This window comes from Myotis brandtii, unplaced genomic scaffold (assembly GCF_000412655.1).
Source record: "Myotis brandtii unplaced genomic scaffold, ASM41265v1 scaffold266, whole genome shotgun sequence".
Taxonomy (NCBI): domain Eukaryota; kingdom Metazoa; phylum Chordata; class Mammalia; order Chiroptera; family Vespertilionidae; genus Myotis; species Myotis brandtii.
Window position 1 is genome coordinate 12321494 of NW_005360124.1, and position 15080 is coordinate 12336573.

Consider the following 15080-nt stretch of genomic DNA (forward strand, 5'->3'; position numbering starts at 1 on the left):
CATAGAAAGGGAATGGACTGACTATTCTTGGGGGGAAAAGGGGTGTGGGAGATGCGGGAAGAGACTGGACAAAAATCGTGCACCTGTGGATGAGGACAGTGGGTGGGGAGTGAGGGAGGAGGGTGGGGTGGGAACTGGGTGGAGGGGAGTTATGGGGGGAAAAAAGAGGAACAACTGTAATAATCTGAACAATAAAGATTTAATTAAAAAAAAAGAAAAAGAAAAGAAAAGAATTTTATGGTTGGGGTCACCACAACACGAGGAACTGTATTAAAGGGTCGCGGCATTAGGAAGGTTGAGAACCACTGCCATAAATGAAGATTTATCAAGACACTAAGAGCTATCTTTCATGTTATAAAGGATACAATAACCTCATCATATGATTATAGCATATTCAATTAGTACTATTTCTAATACTAAAACATTAAGCATTTTCCAAGTTTAGCCATTATAAATAATCCAGTGACTATTATCTCTGCATTTTAAATTATTTTCCTTTGGGGAAATTTCTTAGAAGGAAAATTATTAGATCAAATAGTATCTTGATACATACTGCCAAATTCCTTTCCAGAAAGATTAAAATAATTTACAATTTGCCTGGCAACAGATAAAATAACCCATCTTGCCCTGGCAGGGTGGCTCGGTTGGTCAGAGCATCATTCCATATACCAAAAAGGTAGTGGGTCCGATTCCCAGTCAGGGCACATATCTAGGTTGCGAGTCTGATCCCTGGTGGGGGTGCATACTGGAGGCAGTTGATCAGTTCCTCCTCCTCCCTCTCTCTCTAGAATACATTAAAAAATATATCCTCAGGTGAGGATTTTTTAAAAAATCTCACCCCATCTTCACCCCACTGCGTATTAAATGTATAAATTTAATTTTTAATTAATTTAGTTTTCCAGTCCTCTAAAATGGTAGTTATTCCCTTTTATTTGAGAGTTCTGTTTACCTCTGAGTGAATATTTTTAAAAATTAATGGCTGGAATCTTTCATGGGTTGCAGTTGGATGGCAGCAGAAGCGGGAGTCCAGGCTCAGGTAGGCTGAATGTCCGAGATGGCTTCTTCATTCCTAAGCCAGGCTCAGTAGTGTTTCTCCTCATGGCCTCGCCCTCTAGCCCAGGAGCCTGGATTTCTCATGAGGTAGCTCAGGGCTCCAAGAGACTTGGAAGCAGTCTTTTTATAAGCTAGGCCTACATCTGGCACAGGGTCACTTTTGCCATGTTCTATTGATCAAATCAAAAGCCTGATAGTCCAGATTCAAAAGGCAAAGAGACATTCACATCTTGCTGGGAAAGTGGCGAACACAAACAGAAGGCCAGCCATCTTTAGAGACAATCTACCACATCTTTATTGATCTTTACTAATCTAAGCTTTTCCTGATGAAAGTATTTTAAATTTGTGTTGCTATAGTAATTTGTACGCTTTTTCTTTTATAGTTTACTAACCAGTTAGTGCTGATGTGAAGGAAAGATACTGTTTTTCATATGCTTATTTTGTATTTACTCATCTACTAAATGGTCTTATTTAATTCTCAGTTTAATATCTTTGTTTTCCTAAGAAGGTAATCATACTATCTTAAAATAAAGATAAAAATTTTCTCCTCTTTTTCAATAATCAAATACCTTATCTATTACACTGGTTAATCGACAAGCCTAATAAGATGCAGCCTTGTTCTGTTTCTGTTGTATAATTTTTTAAGTACAAATATATTAAAGTAATAAACTGGACATATATTATCAACATACACATTTCCCAGAGCTAAATTAAGCCACTTACTTTTATGTGTCAATGCAATACAAATGAATAGAAAGGCAGGTTCTTATTCCAGATAAATTAAATTCAGGGACAGAGATAATAAAACAAGATGAAGAAGAAAGCAACTAATATGTTTTGGACACTACAGTATTTTCTCCCTGAAATCTATAAACATCTAAAAATAAATCATAACAATAAAACATTCTATGGACTCCCTCAAATAGAAAATATCTCTAAATAAATATAAAACATCATAAATCTCAGCAATTGTCCTCTCTTCCCAAGCTTGACTATTTACACTAGACGTACAGAACCATTTTATGTACATTAACAAGTATTAGAATGTGGCTTCACAGCCCTCTTATACTCACAAGTAGCTGATAATTACATGGTGGAGTGTAGTATTCAGCATATGTCGTCAATGTACACCTAAGAGGGATAAGTCAGTATCTGAGAAAAGAATGACTTAAAAAACAAACATATTTAAATGTTTTAGTGGTGTATACTTTACATAAAATAAAACCATTTCAAGAAGGATTGGCCCCAATAAAAATTTTAAAACCCACAACTGTCTCAGCCTTGTTTACAGTGTTACCTATCACCAGCAGGAGGCCCTTCCTCCATTACTTCCAACTCAGCACCATCCACTACTCTCCTGTGCTAATGATATGCTACCAATCCCAAGGATTTTAAATTATTACCTGAGCTTGGGTGCATTCTGAACTTTTGGGACTCACTTTACCACCATTTTCTGCTCCTCAACTCTTTTTGATCCTATGCCCTATGTTCTCTGCTGGATGACAACTGAAAAGATAACAGCAGACAACCACGAGGACTGAGATAACATAGCTTCTCCAACCTCCCCCCATTAAACACGCAGTAATGCAGATGAAATACGCCCTCCCTCCCCAAAGTGTAGAAGCACAGCCAGGCTCAAAAGGGAAAACTTGAAATGTTGGAAATGAAGAACATACTCATTAGAATGGGAAGCCATAAGCTGATGTCCCAAGGATAGGACTGCAGTTTGAGCTGCATGTCAAAGAGCAGAAGACGTGGTCTTGGGGATTTCACAGAAGGCAAATTGCTAAACTCTTAGAGCCAGGAGTCTCCATATAATAGAGACCAAAAAACCACAGTAACCAGTCCAGGGAAACTTGCCAGAAAGTTTCTTTCTGTTTGAAACTGAGGGTGGGGTTTGGGAGGAAATTATTTTCCAATGAGAAATTAAAGTCCTAATTTTCTGTTCTGATAATATTATGAAATGAGATGGTCAAAGAAACTCCACGGGTAATTGCACATCTAAAAATATTGGGTACAGGGAAACTGAAACATTTCAATGCATGGCCAAGCTGGTGGGAAAGTAATATAATCCAACAAATAAAGAATTCCAGCCCTAGCCGGGTTGCTCAATGGATAGAGCATCAGCCCGCAAACTGAAGTGTCCCAGGTTCTACCTGGTGATAATCACCAATTCCTGACAAGAAGTGGTTTCCAGAGTAGTAGCTTGTTAAAGAAATGCAAATACTGTCATGTGCCGCATAATGGTGTTTCAGTCAATGATGGACCAAATATATGACAGGGGTTTCATAAGATTAAAATGGAGCTAAAAAAACTATTGCCTTGTGGTGTTGTAGTCATCATAACATTGTAGTGCAACACATTACTCACGTGTGTGTGGTGATGCTGGTGTGAACAAACCCACTGAACTGCTGGTGTATAGGAGTATAGCACATACAATTATGTAGAGCACATAATATTTGAGAATGATAATAAATGACCATGTTACTGGTTTGTGTATTTATATGCTATGCTTTTTATCACTATTTTAAAGTATATTCTTTCTGCTAGAATAAAAAGTTTTCTGTAAAGCAATATGCCGTGTTAACTCGGTCAGCAGACGCATACAGCTCATGACTGCATCATTTTCTTTTGTGCTTGATTTAATCTCATGTTATTTTGTACAGGAACAGGCCTGCGTTCTATGTTTGTAGCTTAGGAGCAATAGGCTATATCGTACAGCCTAGGTGTGCCGTAGGCTACACCATCTAGGTTTAAGTAAATACACTCCACCATCTTTGCACAACAATGAAATCGCCTAATGATGCATTTCTCAGAGTGTGTCTTTGTTGTTAAGCAGTGTGTGACTGTACTTCAGTCCCACTCGAGATCTACTGAATTAGAAATTCTGAGGGTGGGCCCAGCAATCTGTGTTGTCACAGGCCCTCTAGGTGATTTTGATGCACACTAAAGTTTGAGTACTGGAAACTAAAAGAACAAAAATTAGAAGTGTAACTTTCAAACCAGCAAATAGGACTTTTTTTTCCCCCAAAAGAGGCTAATCTAATACAAAGCAGGAACTGTGAATACCAGAAAGGAAAATCAATTTCTGCTTGCCAGACAAATTAAAATCATAAAATTAAATATCTTTGCAATCACAATGAAAGTAAAGGGGTAAAGCCCATCAGGGAAAGTATTTTCTCAGACTTAAATTGAACTACAAATTGTGTTATGCAGTCTGATTCTATGCTGTTATACCTAGAATTATTTTCAAATAAAGTTTGAAAGCAAAAGAATATAAAAGATATATCATACAAATATTAACCAAAAACTATTAATTATAAAGATTTGCTAATCATTACCTACTGATTAAAGGAATAAGTCACCAAGAATATATGACATACTCAACAACACATAAAATATGTAAAGCAAAAAATGACAGAATCACAAAGATAAAATGATAATTCCACAGGCATAGAGGAGGACTGTAAAACATTCCTAGATCCTTCAGTTCCTTAAATCCAAATTTCTACATACATCCTCCAAAACTATACATATCAACAGCAACGCAAATAAAATCACACAATTTTCCATGCATGCAGCATAATAGAGGCCAGAAAAGTCTACAAACTTCAGTTTAATGTAGTGAGGAGAACAATCCAGAAATGGTAGAGTTAGACCCGAGCCCAAGCTGGAGCAAAATCGGGCAGGGATTACATGGAAGAGAGGAAAGAGTGGCAACTCCCCAGTGGGGATGGAACACAGAGAACATGGACCCAGAAATAGAGCATCCTTCTCTGATGGGGAAAAACTGAGACCAAGTCTGAGACTAGAGGATTTGAACATTGGCTTTTAAGAAAGAGGCTTGGAAAGTATGCAAGACCACAATGGCAGCCTTGGTGTGCAATGATTCCAAGGAAGCGGGGGTGGGGACAACTGGCAAAATAAAGAAAAATAAGAAATCAAGCCCAGAAATTAAGGGTCCTAAAACCACCGCTCCTCCAAAAAAAAGAATAATAATTTAAAAAGTCATTAATGAAATAAAGTTCACTTCACTGTTCTAACAGAAGAGGGCACTCTTGAACTAAAATATTGAGGAAATGGTCCAAACTTCTTATTCCCCCCCTCCACAGAATTTACCTGATCGCTGCTAGGCCAGGAAAATTAAACATACTTAAAATGTAAAAAAAAAAAAAAAAAAAAAAAAAAAAAAAAAGAAAACATTACTATGAGAAGAAAACAGTAAATAAGAATAAAAACTAAGCTGATGAAACTCCTCCCCAGAAACATTCCTGGTCAGAGAAGTCCTCTATCAGCTTTTCTATTCAGCGATGCACTAGATATTCTATCAAAGGCAGTAAAACAAGAAAAAGAATCATTAGTATAATAATTGGAATGGAAGAAACAAAATTTTCATTGTCCACAGATAATAAAACTGTCTACATCTAAAAATCTAAGAGAATCTTTGAATCATAACATCAGGCAAGTTTCAGGACGGTTGTTGGATATAAGATCAATACACAAAAATAGTATACTCATATATCAGCAATAAGAAATTAGAAAGCATGACTAAGTGGAAAAATCCCATTTATAATTGCAATAAAATTTCTAAAATTCCTATAGCAATATATGTAACAAGATTTATGATATTTATGAAAAAATACAAAATTTATTGAAAAACATAAAATAACTCCCTTGTTTATGACTCAATCAATATCTATACTAATAAAAGGGTAATATGCTAATTAGTCCAGACATCTTCCAGACATCCTTCCAGACAAAGCCACGGTGGCGGGGGCCAAGGCAGAGGCGGTTAGGGGCAACCAGGACGGCAGGGAAGCAGTTAGGGGGTGATCAGGCCGGCAGGCAGAGGCAGTTAGGGGCGACCAGGCCGGCAGGGGGGCAGTTAGGGGGCAACCAGGCTGGCAGGGAAGCAGTTAAGGGATGATCAGGCCGGCAGGCAGAGGTGGTTAGGGGCGATCAGGCAGGCAGGCAGGCGAGTGGTTAAGAGTCAGCGGTCCCGGATTGCAGTCGGATATCCCCTGAGGGGTCCCAGATTAGAGAGGGTGCAGGCCGGGCTGAGGGACCTCCCCCTTCCCAGCCCCCATGCACGAATTTCATGCACTGGGCCTCTAGTATGTTACATATGTGTTTATATATGTATATATACACATATATGTGATTTCTAAAATGTTTACAGTCTGACATTATATATGTTTTGATCAAATTATAATTTAAAACTTCTATTGATCAAAAGACAGCTTGAACAGTTAGAAGAGAAGCCATAGAGTAGAAAAATCATAAAATTAATCAAAACAAGATTAATACCCAGAATAAACATTATTAATGAAATCATGAAAGACAGAATCCCATAGAAAAATGGACAAAGCCTATAAGCAGTCAATTCACAGTAAAAGAAACCAGAAGGCTAGTAAATATTTTAAGATAAATTCAGTGATTAGTGAAATGCAAAGTAAAACAACAATGAAGTACCATTTCATACCCATAAGATTGGTAAAAATTAAAAATATTTTTAAGGATATGAAAGAATGTGTATATTTATACACTACTGGTGGCAGTGCCTTGCTAAATTGAAGGTGCATATATCTTAATACCCAGAAATTCTGTTTCTGAGTATAAAGAAATCCTTGCATATATACTCGAGGAGACATGTATAAGGATAGTCAATGCAACCTCATGTGTAATGGTGAAAATCTGGTAGGTAATGTCCAACAATAGAGTGAATATATTGATGGCTATGTAAGTCATTATAAATTATTTCTCTAAAAAATATAAAGCAAATTTTGTAAAGATGTTAACTTACATTTATAATCAGGTAATGAGTAGATAAATGGGAGTTTGAATAGTATTTATATATAAATATTTAATAATCTTAACATGGAAATATAAAGAAAATATTCCATAATCTTAAGATGTTTAAGTATTAATAGATGACAATGAACTTATTTGCCTATCTTTTCTTTTCCAAAGTTATGACTCAAATGATATGATTATCAGTCAAATATCACAGTTTGCTTTGGGCAGGCCAACTTGCAAGGCAGCATTGGGCATCTCTCCACTCACTTAAAGTAGGCAGAAACCCATTCCATCCGTGCTCAGGCCCTTCTCCCTACCTTATTATCACCTCCCAGCACAGAGCCTGATACAAGGTAGGCATTGAAAAACATTGAATGAATAAAGCAATAAAATTAGATATAAAGAGATATAGATTTACAATGAGAACAAAGTAAATAGTGGAAATCAAAATATTCAGTTATTTATTTTTTAATCCTCACCCAAGGATATGTTTTATTGATTTTAGAGAAAGAGGAATGGGGAGAGAGAGAGCAACATAGATGTGAGAGAGAAACATTGATTGGTTGCCTTTCGTACATGCCCCACCTGGGGATTGAGCCCCAAGCCTAAGTATGTGGCATGACTGGCATGACTGGGAATTGAACCCACAACCTTTTGGTTCAGGATGGTGCTCCAACAATTTAAATACTGAATGACTTTCAGTCAGTTACTTATAAACTCTTTATGATTAGCACCCTCCCCCCCTTTCAAATCTGCAGAACAGAGCAACAATCTTTAAGTGATATGTTTCATCAAATTTGAAATAAGATGGTCTTTTGAGAATAAAAATATTTTAAAAATCAACATAAATTTTCCTCTTAGACATCAGCTTAAAGCTATAGCTGAACAGAGAATATAAGAAAAGAACAAGTCCATTAGAAGAGAAACGGCCTTCAGAGAAACTCAGGAAAGCACAAGGTCAGAAAAGCGAGGGAGGCATCTTCCTGGGGAAGAGATGTCCTGGCTCATAAACAGACTGCTCTGGTTCTGGGAGCAGAGATGGATTATATCAACATCAATGTTCCAAACCAGCAAATGGCAGCCAACAATGACTTTCATTCATTGTCTGGAGCCACCAGGAGCAAGCCTGTGCCTCATGGTGCTGCTTACTACTCCATCCCTACCTATAGCGTATAGGTCCAAATATCAGCCTCCAGCCCACAGGCAGCCAGGGCTCTCAAGTGGGATTTCTTCAGAGATACCAATGGAAAAGGGCCAGTCACTCTCCCGGGATGAGAACCATGGGACGTAACATCCTTACCTGCAGAAGGAGGGAATGAAGACAACAGGGAGAGAACCCTGGAGGATTTCTAGTCCTGATTCCGGCAGTCTTTGAAAACCAACTCTCCCATGGAATTTCCCAGAGCGGTATTCGGTAATTTTTAAACAAACTCTTCTTTTGGCCCAAGATAATTTTAATTGTATGTCTGTCACCTACAACTGAAAGTATCCTGGCTATTATAACCAGGCAATCAGGGTCTGGGATCATTGATTATCGTAATCATATAATTAACTCCCCTTGCCCTGATGCCAAACACTCTGAACAACATTCTGATTATAGTTTGGCTTCCTATATGTTTTTATTTAAACCACAGGAGAATGCTTTTATTAGGCTGACATGACTGGTGTGCTTGAACATTTTATTTCTCATTATAAATTAACTATTAGAATTCTGGATTTCTTTGTGAGTTTCAGGAGCACATCAATCTTCATGAGTCAGTCAAATTCTGAAGCATGGATAAAAGGGAAGGAAATATAAAACTGAAGACAAGATTCTGATAAACTCACCAGGATAATCCATGCTGTGAGGACACTTGGAAGTTGGACAACTACTTTCACTCGGCACTACCCACAATTTGCCACATGCGCCCCCATTAATCTTTAATGGATGTAAGGCAGAGAATAACGAGATGTTTTGTAAGATGAGAAAGGAAGAGAAATCTGATACTCAAGTTATCATTAAAGCCATGGTACTTGTTAAAATACCTACACGTGCACTAACACCAGTGGTAACTTGTGTAAATCTATGACAAGACAATGCACTAAAACCCACAGAATCACAGTTCTCAAACCTGGAAGAACTTTGAAGATCAATTGCTTCCTTTCTGTTTTGTCTGGAGGAGAGGAAGGTAATTCCTCTCCCAGCTTCCCAGCAGCCAAAGCAAGGAAATATGACCTCTACTCCGCAAACAAGATGGTTCCACCTCAGAGTCTGAATCTGAGTACGTGACTCAAAGAAGCAGAGAATTAATTTGGAATTAATCCCATCACTGGCAGCAGCAGACCCTGCATTTATTATTTAAGATGAGGGCCATTATTTAGCCATATTACTTATTTAGCCACAGGGGTCCAAGGGGTCTACCTGACTGTGTGTGGTAGGAGGGAAGGGGGAGCTTACATCCACTCTGGGAAATTCTGTCTCATTCTTTTTTTTTTTTTTTTTTTGTAATATATTTTACTGATTTTTTTTACAGAGAGGAAGGGAGAGGGATAGAGAGTTAGAAACATCAATGAGAGAAACATCGATCCGCTGCCTCCTGCACACCCCCTACTGGGGATGTGCCCACAACCAAGGTACATGCCCTTGACTGGAATCGAATCTGGGACCCTGCAGTCCGCAGGCCGACGCTCTATCTACTGAGCCAAACCGGTTAGGGCCTGTCTCATTCTTAACAGCATTCATCATTTAAAAATAAAATATATTGTGCTGAAATGAATATCCCTGCTATTTCCTCCTCCTTCTACCTACTGAATGAAGCCACATACACCAAATCTGATCAGTGTTCCACAGCTGCTGAATGCCAGGCCTATGTTTTAGAAATCAACTTCTAATGAGCTAGTGTCCAGGAGATAGAGAAGGAAGATATAATGGAGGACAAACTGAATCTGCTTTTACTCCTGATCCAAGCCAACCTCTTGCTAAGTACCTTAGCAGTTTGGAAGCAATTCTCCCCTCCCATCAAGAACACAGAACTGTGAACCCAAAGATTCTAGTCTTTGTTTACCACTAAGCAGTCATGAGGCCTTGAGCAGGTCACTTAAACCCTCTGCATCTTAATTCCCTATTAGAATCTGCTCCATACATATTTATGTTTGGATTAATTAATTAATGAGGAATTTGGATTCCTTAATTCTCTCTGCTTTGATTTCCTCCTCTATACAATTAAGAAAATACCTACCAAATGGAGGAAAGGAATAATGGATAATGCATGTGGAAGTACTTTGAAGGATATGGAGCATTATATACATTTAAGCATGAAGGGCAATGTCCTATAGTGGTTAAAGACACAGACACTGCAGTCAGACAGACAAGACAGGAGTTTGAAACCCAGCTCTGGTGCTTTTCGAAAGTGACTTTACCTCTCTGAGCCCTTTTCAATGGAGGTAGTTGCAGCATCCATTCTCAAAGAATGAGAACTAAATTAAATAAGGCACATAAAGGCCTTAACTCAGACACATAGTATGTGGTCATTAACACTAGAAGAAAAAACATTACTGTAAGGATAATAATCAAATAGTGGAAGGACATGGTTCTCTTTACATTTTAATTGGGTTATTCAAGCTGCATAGTGGAGAATGGATTGCAGGGGAGGCAGAGGAACTAGTTAGAATACTTAAATTAGCAATTGGTCTGAGTCAGAGACCTCTCTCCTGTTCCAGTCTCAAATATCAACCCATTTTTTGACATGCTCTTTCTCCCATCTTAACTGCCTCAACGAATAGCCCCAATGACCCCCAGTTACCTAAGCCAGAAGCTTGGGAATCAACCTTCAGTCTTCTTTACCCTCATAATTAATCAGTCATCAAGTAAATGTCTATCCCTTTCAATATGTCTAAAATCTGAACCCTTCTCTCCCTCCACACCACCACCAAAGTAATTATAAATAATGGTATTTTATGACAACCACATAAATTTTCACATAAAGAGAAATGCCAGCAATATTGGCTTATCATTAACACACATGGGATAAAAGGAATGCGGAAATTAAATATAAATTCCACAGCCATGACATTTTGAAAATATTTACCACTCACTTGTTTTGTTAGCTCATTAGTCCCAAAAGTTTGAACTGCTTGCATCCCTGATAGATTAGCAATGACAAATAGGTCATTATAAATATTATAAACTAGAGGCCTGGTGCATAAAATTTGTGCAAAAAAAATGCCTCAGCCCGGCCTGTGTCCTCTCACATTCTGGGAGCCTTCAGGGGGGGATGTCCTGACAGCTTAGGCCTGCTCCCCATGGGGACTGGAGTGAGCCTAAGCCAACAGTTGGATATCCTTAGCGCTGTCACGGAGGTGGGAGAGGCTCCCGCCACCACTGCTGTGCTCACCAGTCATGAGCCCAGCTCAGGGCTTCTGGATGAGCAGCGCTCCCATGGGGAGCACACTGATCACCAGGGGGCAGCTCCTGCATTGAGTGTCTGCTAGTGGTCAGTGCACGTCATAGCGACCGGTCGTTCTGCCATTCGGTCAATTTGCATATTAGCCTTTTATTATATAGGATAGCCTATTTATAGGTCAAATAATGGTAGAAGTAGCCATATAATCATGGTAGTTAGAGGCATGAAGGTTGTTTCAATTATTTCTGTGCTTTAAAAGTTAGTGGCTTAAAATAACAATCATTTTATTGTCTTTGATTATTCTGTGGGATGACTGGGTTCAGCTGGGTGGTTTTTCTGCTCCATGGGACATCACAGCTATGGGCATGCAGGTATTTGACTAGACTGGAATATCTAAGATAGCTCAAGCCCATGGTTGGCAACTAGTTTTGCCTGTTGTCTAGGAGCTCAGTTGGAGCTGGCAAATACAGTGCCTTGGTTCACCTCCATATGCCCTCTTCATGTGTCTTTGGTTTCTCACAGCATGTCAACTACAGTCCAAGAATCAGAAAGTAGCATCTACCAGTCTCCTTAAGTGTGTCTACATTCAGATGTCCCAGAACATCACTTCTGCCACATTTTATTGATCAAAGCCAGTCACAAGACCAACCCAGATTCAGAAGGCAGGCAGATAACCTTTGCTCCTTGATAGGAGCTGTGGCATGTTTGTACAGAGTGGGAGGAATTGTTGGAGGCCACCTCAGGAGATTAGCAACCACAATAAGTAAATCAAATACACCTATCTTCATATTTTATCTGGAGGGCCTTAGTGAACACACCTGAATACACAAAGAAACCTGACCTTCAACTTTGTGGGTGCAACTTGAATAGCTATTCTAAGGAAGTTAGATACAATAAAGGCTTGTAAGAATGTTCTGAATTAGCATATTATAATGCCCTAACTTTAGGTCTAACAGGTACCATATCATGTGCTTTCACAAAAATTTTCTTATCAAATTACTTGAATTACCCTACAAGGACAGAAATGGAATAGGTTATTGTTACCCACCATTAAAACACTCCTGTGCCAAGGCGCACAACTCAAGTCAGAATCTAAGTCACAGCCCCAAATATTAACGAATGGATAAGTGTTCCACTTAGTCATTCAGCTTCAATGTACACCAGCTAAGGAAGGAGTAATGCAAAGAGCAATAGCAGGTAGGCTGACTCTGAAGTCATTTCAGCACATTTGGCCAACTAGAAAAGCAATCAGTTACTCAGCACTAGCTAAGCCACCTATTCCTGGGAGCCCAGTTGGTGATATGACCTCAGGCAAGATTCCTCAGGGAAAGTGTCAAGCCAAAACCAAGGTATATATTAGAAACCATTAACCCAGTTTGTTTGAAAAAATGGAAAAATTGATTCCAAAAATTTCAAAAGAGATAAAGAACCTTTTCCCAGTACTTCCTTTATGAGCTTGGCACTCAAGGCCTGGCCTGCCTAAATGTAGCAATTATCATCTCCATGTTTACAGAGGAAAGTGATGTTCAAAGTTCTCCTGGTTGGTCTATCATTCAGAGAGCAGCATAGAAAAAAATGGCTAAGACCATGAAATTTGGCATTAGATGCTCAGTTCAAATCCTGGCTTGTTATCACTTACTAGCTATGTGAGTTTGCACATGTTATTTGATTTCTCTGTACCTTTGATTTTCCCTCCATAGAAAGTAGATAATGATGGAACCAAGTCACAGAGTTTTTGTCAGAGTAAATGAGTTAGCATATGTAAAACCCTTAGAATAGTGTCTGGAACATAATAAGCACCAAGTAGGCATTTGCTATTTTTAGTATTAGTCTTAAAGTTTTAAGTTACAGAAACCCAACTTAAACTTAATTAAGAAAAAAAACCATACACACAAAAAGGAATATATCAGCACATATAAAAAAATGTCATCAGAATTCTTTTTCCACATCTCTGCTTAGCTTCATTTATAGGTGGATGCTCCCCACAGCAGCAAGATGCCCTCTGTAATCTGCCACCTGAAGCATGAGAGAGCATCTTGCCCTAAACTCCACTTATTATCCTAGAGTGTTTTCTGATTGGCCCAGCCTGGGTCATGTGGCCAACACTTCGGGTTGTGGGGGAGAAAAACCAGCCCGTCCATTATATGACCTGACTGATTGGGAGAGAGGATGCTGTCCAAAAAGAGAAAGCTGGACACACAAAAACAAAAGGTCCTACAATGAGTAAGATGGGGAATCAAGAATTCCAGTCTGTCTCGCTCCCATTCTACTGTCTTTTCACCACACCACTCTCCTCTTCACATTTCCTTTGTTGTTACCCTCATCACTGTCATGACAGGGCAATTAAAAAAAAATTTTTTTTCTTCTGGAAAAATGTTCAACACCTGGGTGGTATTTTACCACAAGATTACCCACCACACAAATGACTGAACAGAAAAAAAGTAAATGCCTTGCGCTGTACTTTGAGAAAAGAAGAAGAAGAAGAAAAACCCTCTTATTATTCACATGCAGTCCTGTTCCTCTGGAGAGCGCCAAAGGTTTTACAGATGCTAAATGCACCCGTGAGAGAAATAAATTGAAGGTTTAAAACTGTGGCCTAAGCTTGCTACTACTAGTGTGAAGTAATCACTCCACACACATATGGATAAGTGCTCTATGCCAACAATGAAAACTTAACTGCCTGAACTACTTTTTGACCTCATTTAACTTGTCCACTTATGTGACTTCAGATGCCTTTCTCCTTAGAATCATAAAAGTTTAGAGCAGGAAAGGATTTTACAGATCATTTGGTTCAATCCCCTCATTTTCCAGATGGAAACCACGGAAGCCAGAGAGGGTTATTACCCAGCACAAGGTCACACAGCAAGTTGAGTGCAGGTCCAGAAGTAGAAGTCGCGTCTTCTATTTTCCCATACCATGCCCTTTCTGGAAAACCACACCGTGTTCAAAAAGCTACACAGTGGTCCAAAACACTGTGAATCTCTTTCTTCTCCAGGCATGCGGATCGCAATAAGTGTTTGGATGAATTCTGGAAATGACACATTTATCCTAAAATGTCACTACCATCAGGAGGCAATGAAATTGGGTAAAAATAACAAGACGCATTGGTTTGGGCTGACCTTGTAAGAGGTCTACCTTCTATATCTTTCCATCCTCCAGTAGGTGGTCAGTGCTCCTGGGCTGCCCTCAAACTGACCCAGGCTCCCATGGACCTGCTTCTCACTCAGAAAATACTCTACGCCACAACTGGATTTTCCCTGTAAAAAAACTAACTTCTCCTGTAAACCATTATCCCAGGGCCACACACAGTTATATATGCATATTTAAATAAGAGCTTCTGAGAAATAAGAGCTTAAAATTATATTTATACTTGGATCAACTTGATGTGGTTTTTGTTGTCATTGTTTTTGTCCCATTGTTTTGGTTCCTGGTTGTTTGTAATGATCACAGCTGCAGTCCAGTTATTATACACAGAAAACCTTACTTAGAAGGAATTGGCTACAATAGTCTCGTTCTATGGACAAATTGTAAAATGATTTTATATTAGACTAGAGGCCCAGTGCACAAAAATTTGTGCACTCGGGGGGTGGGGGGAGGGGGGTCCCCCAGCCTGGCCTGTGCCCTCTCGCAGTCTGGGACCCCTCGGGAGATAACGACCTGCTGGCTTAGGCCTGCTCCCGGGTGGCAGAGGGCAGGCCCAATCCCTAAGTGCAGCCCCTGGTCAGGCTCAGAGCAGGGCCGATTGGGGAGTTGGGGCGCCGCCCCGTCATGCACAGAGCAGGGCGGATCGGGAGGTTGCAATGCCACCCTCAGTCACGCTCAGGGTAGGGCCGATTGGGGGGTTGGGCC

General features: G+C 39.4%; 1 protein-coding gene across 2 annotated transcripts in view; it reads right to left on the reverse strand.

The window, feature by feature from the left end:
• The window catches only part of LOC102241552 (chromosome unknown open reading frame, human C9orf135), a 122074-nt gene that overhangs the window by 68154 nt on the left and 38840 nt on the right, over positions 1 to 15080 (reverse strand). For both annotated transcript variants that reach the window (XM_014541298.1, XM_005868354.2), the window contains exon 5: positions 2127 to 2184. In XM_014541298.1, coding sequence (XP_014396784.1) covers positions 2127 to 2184 — 58 coding nt within the window. The remainder of the gene's footprint in view (positions 1 to 2126; positions 2185 to 15080) is intronic.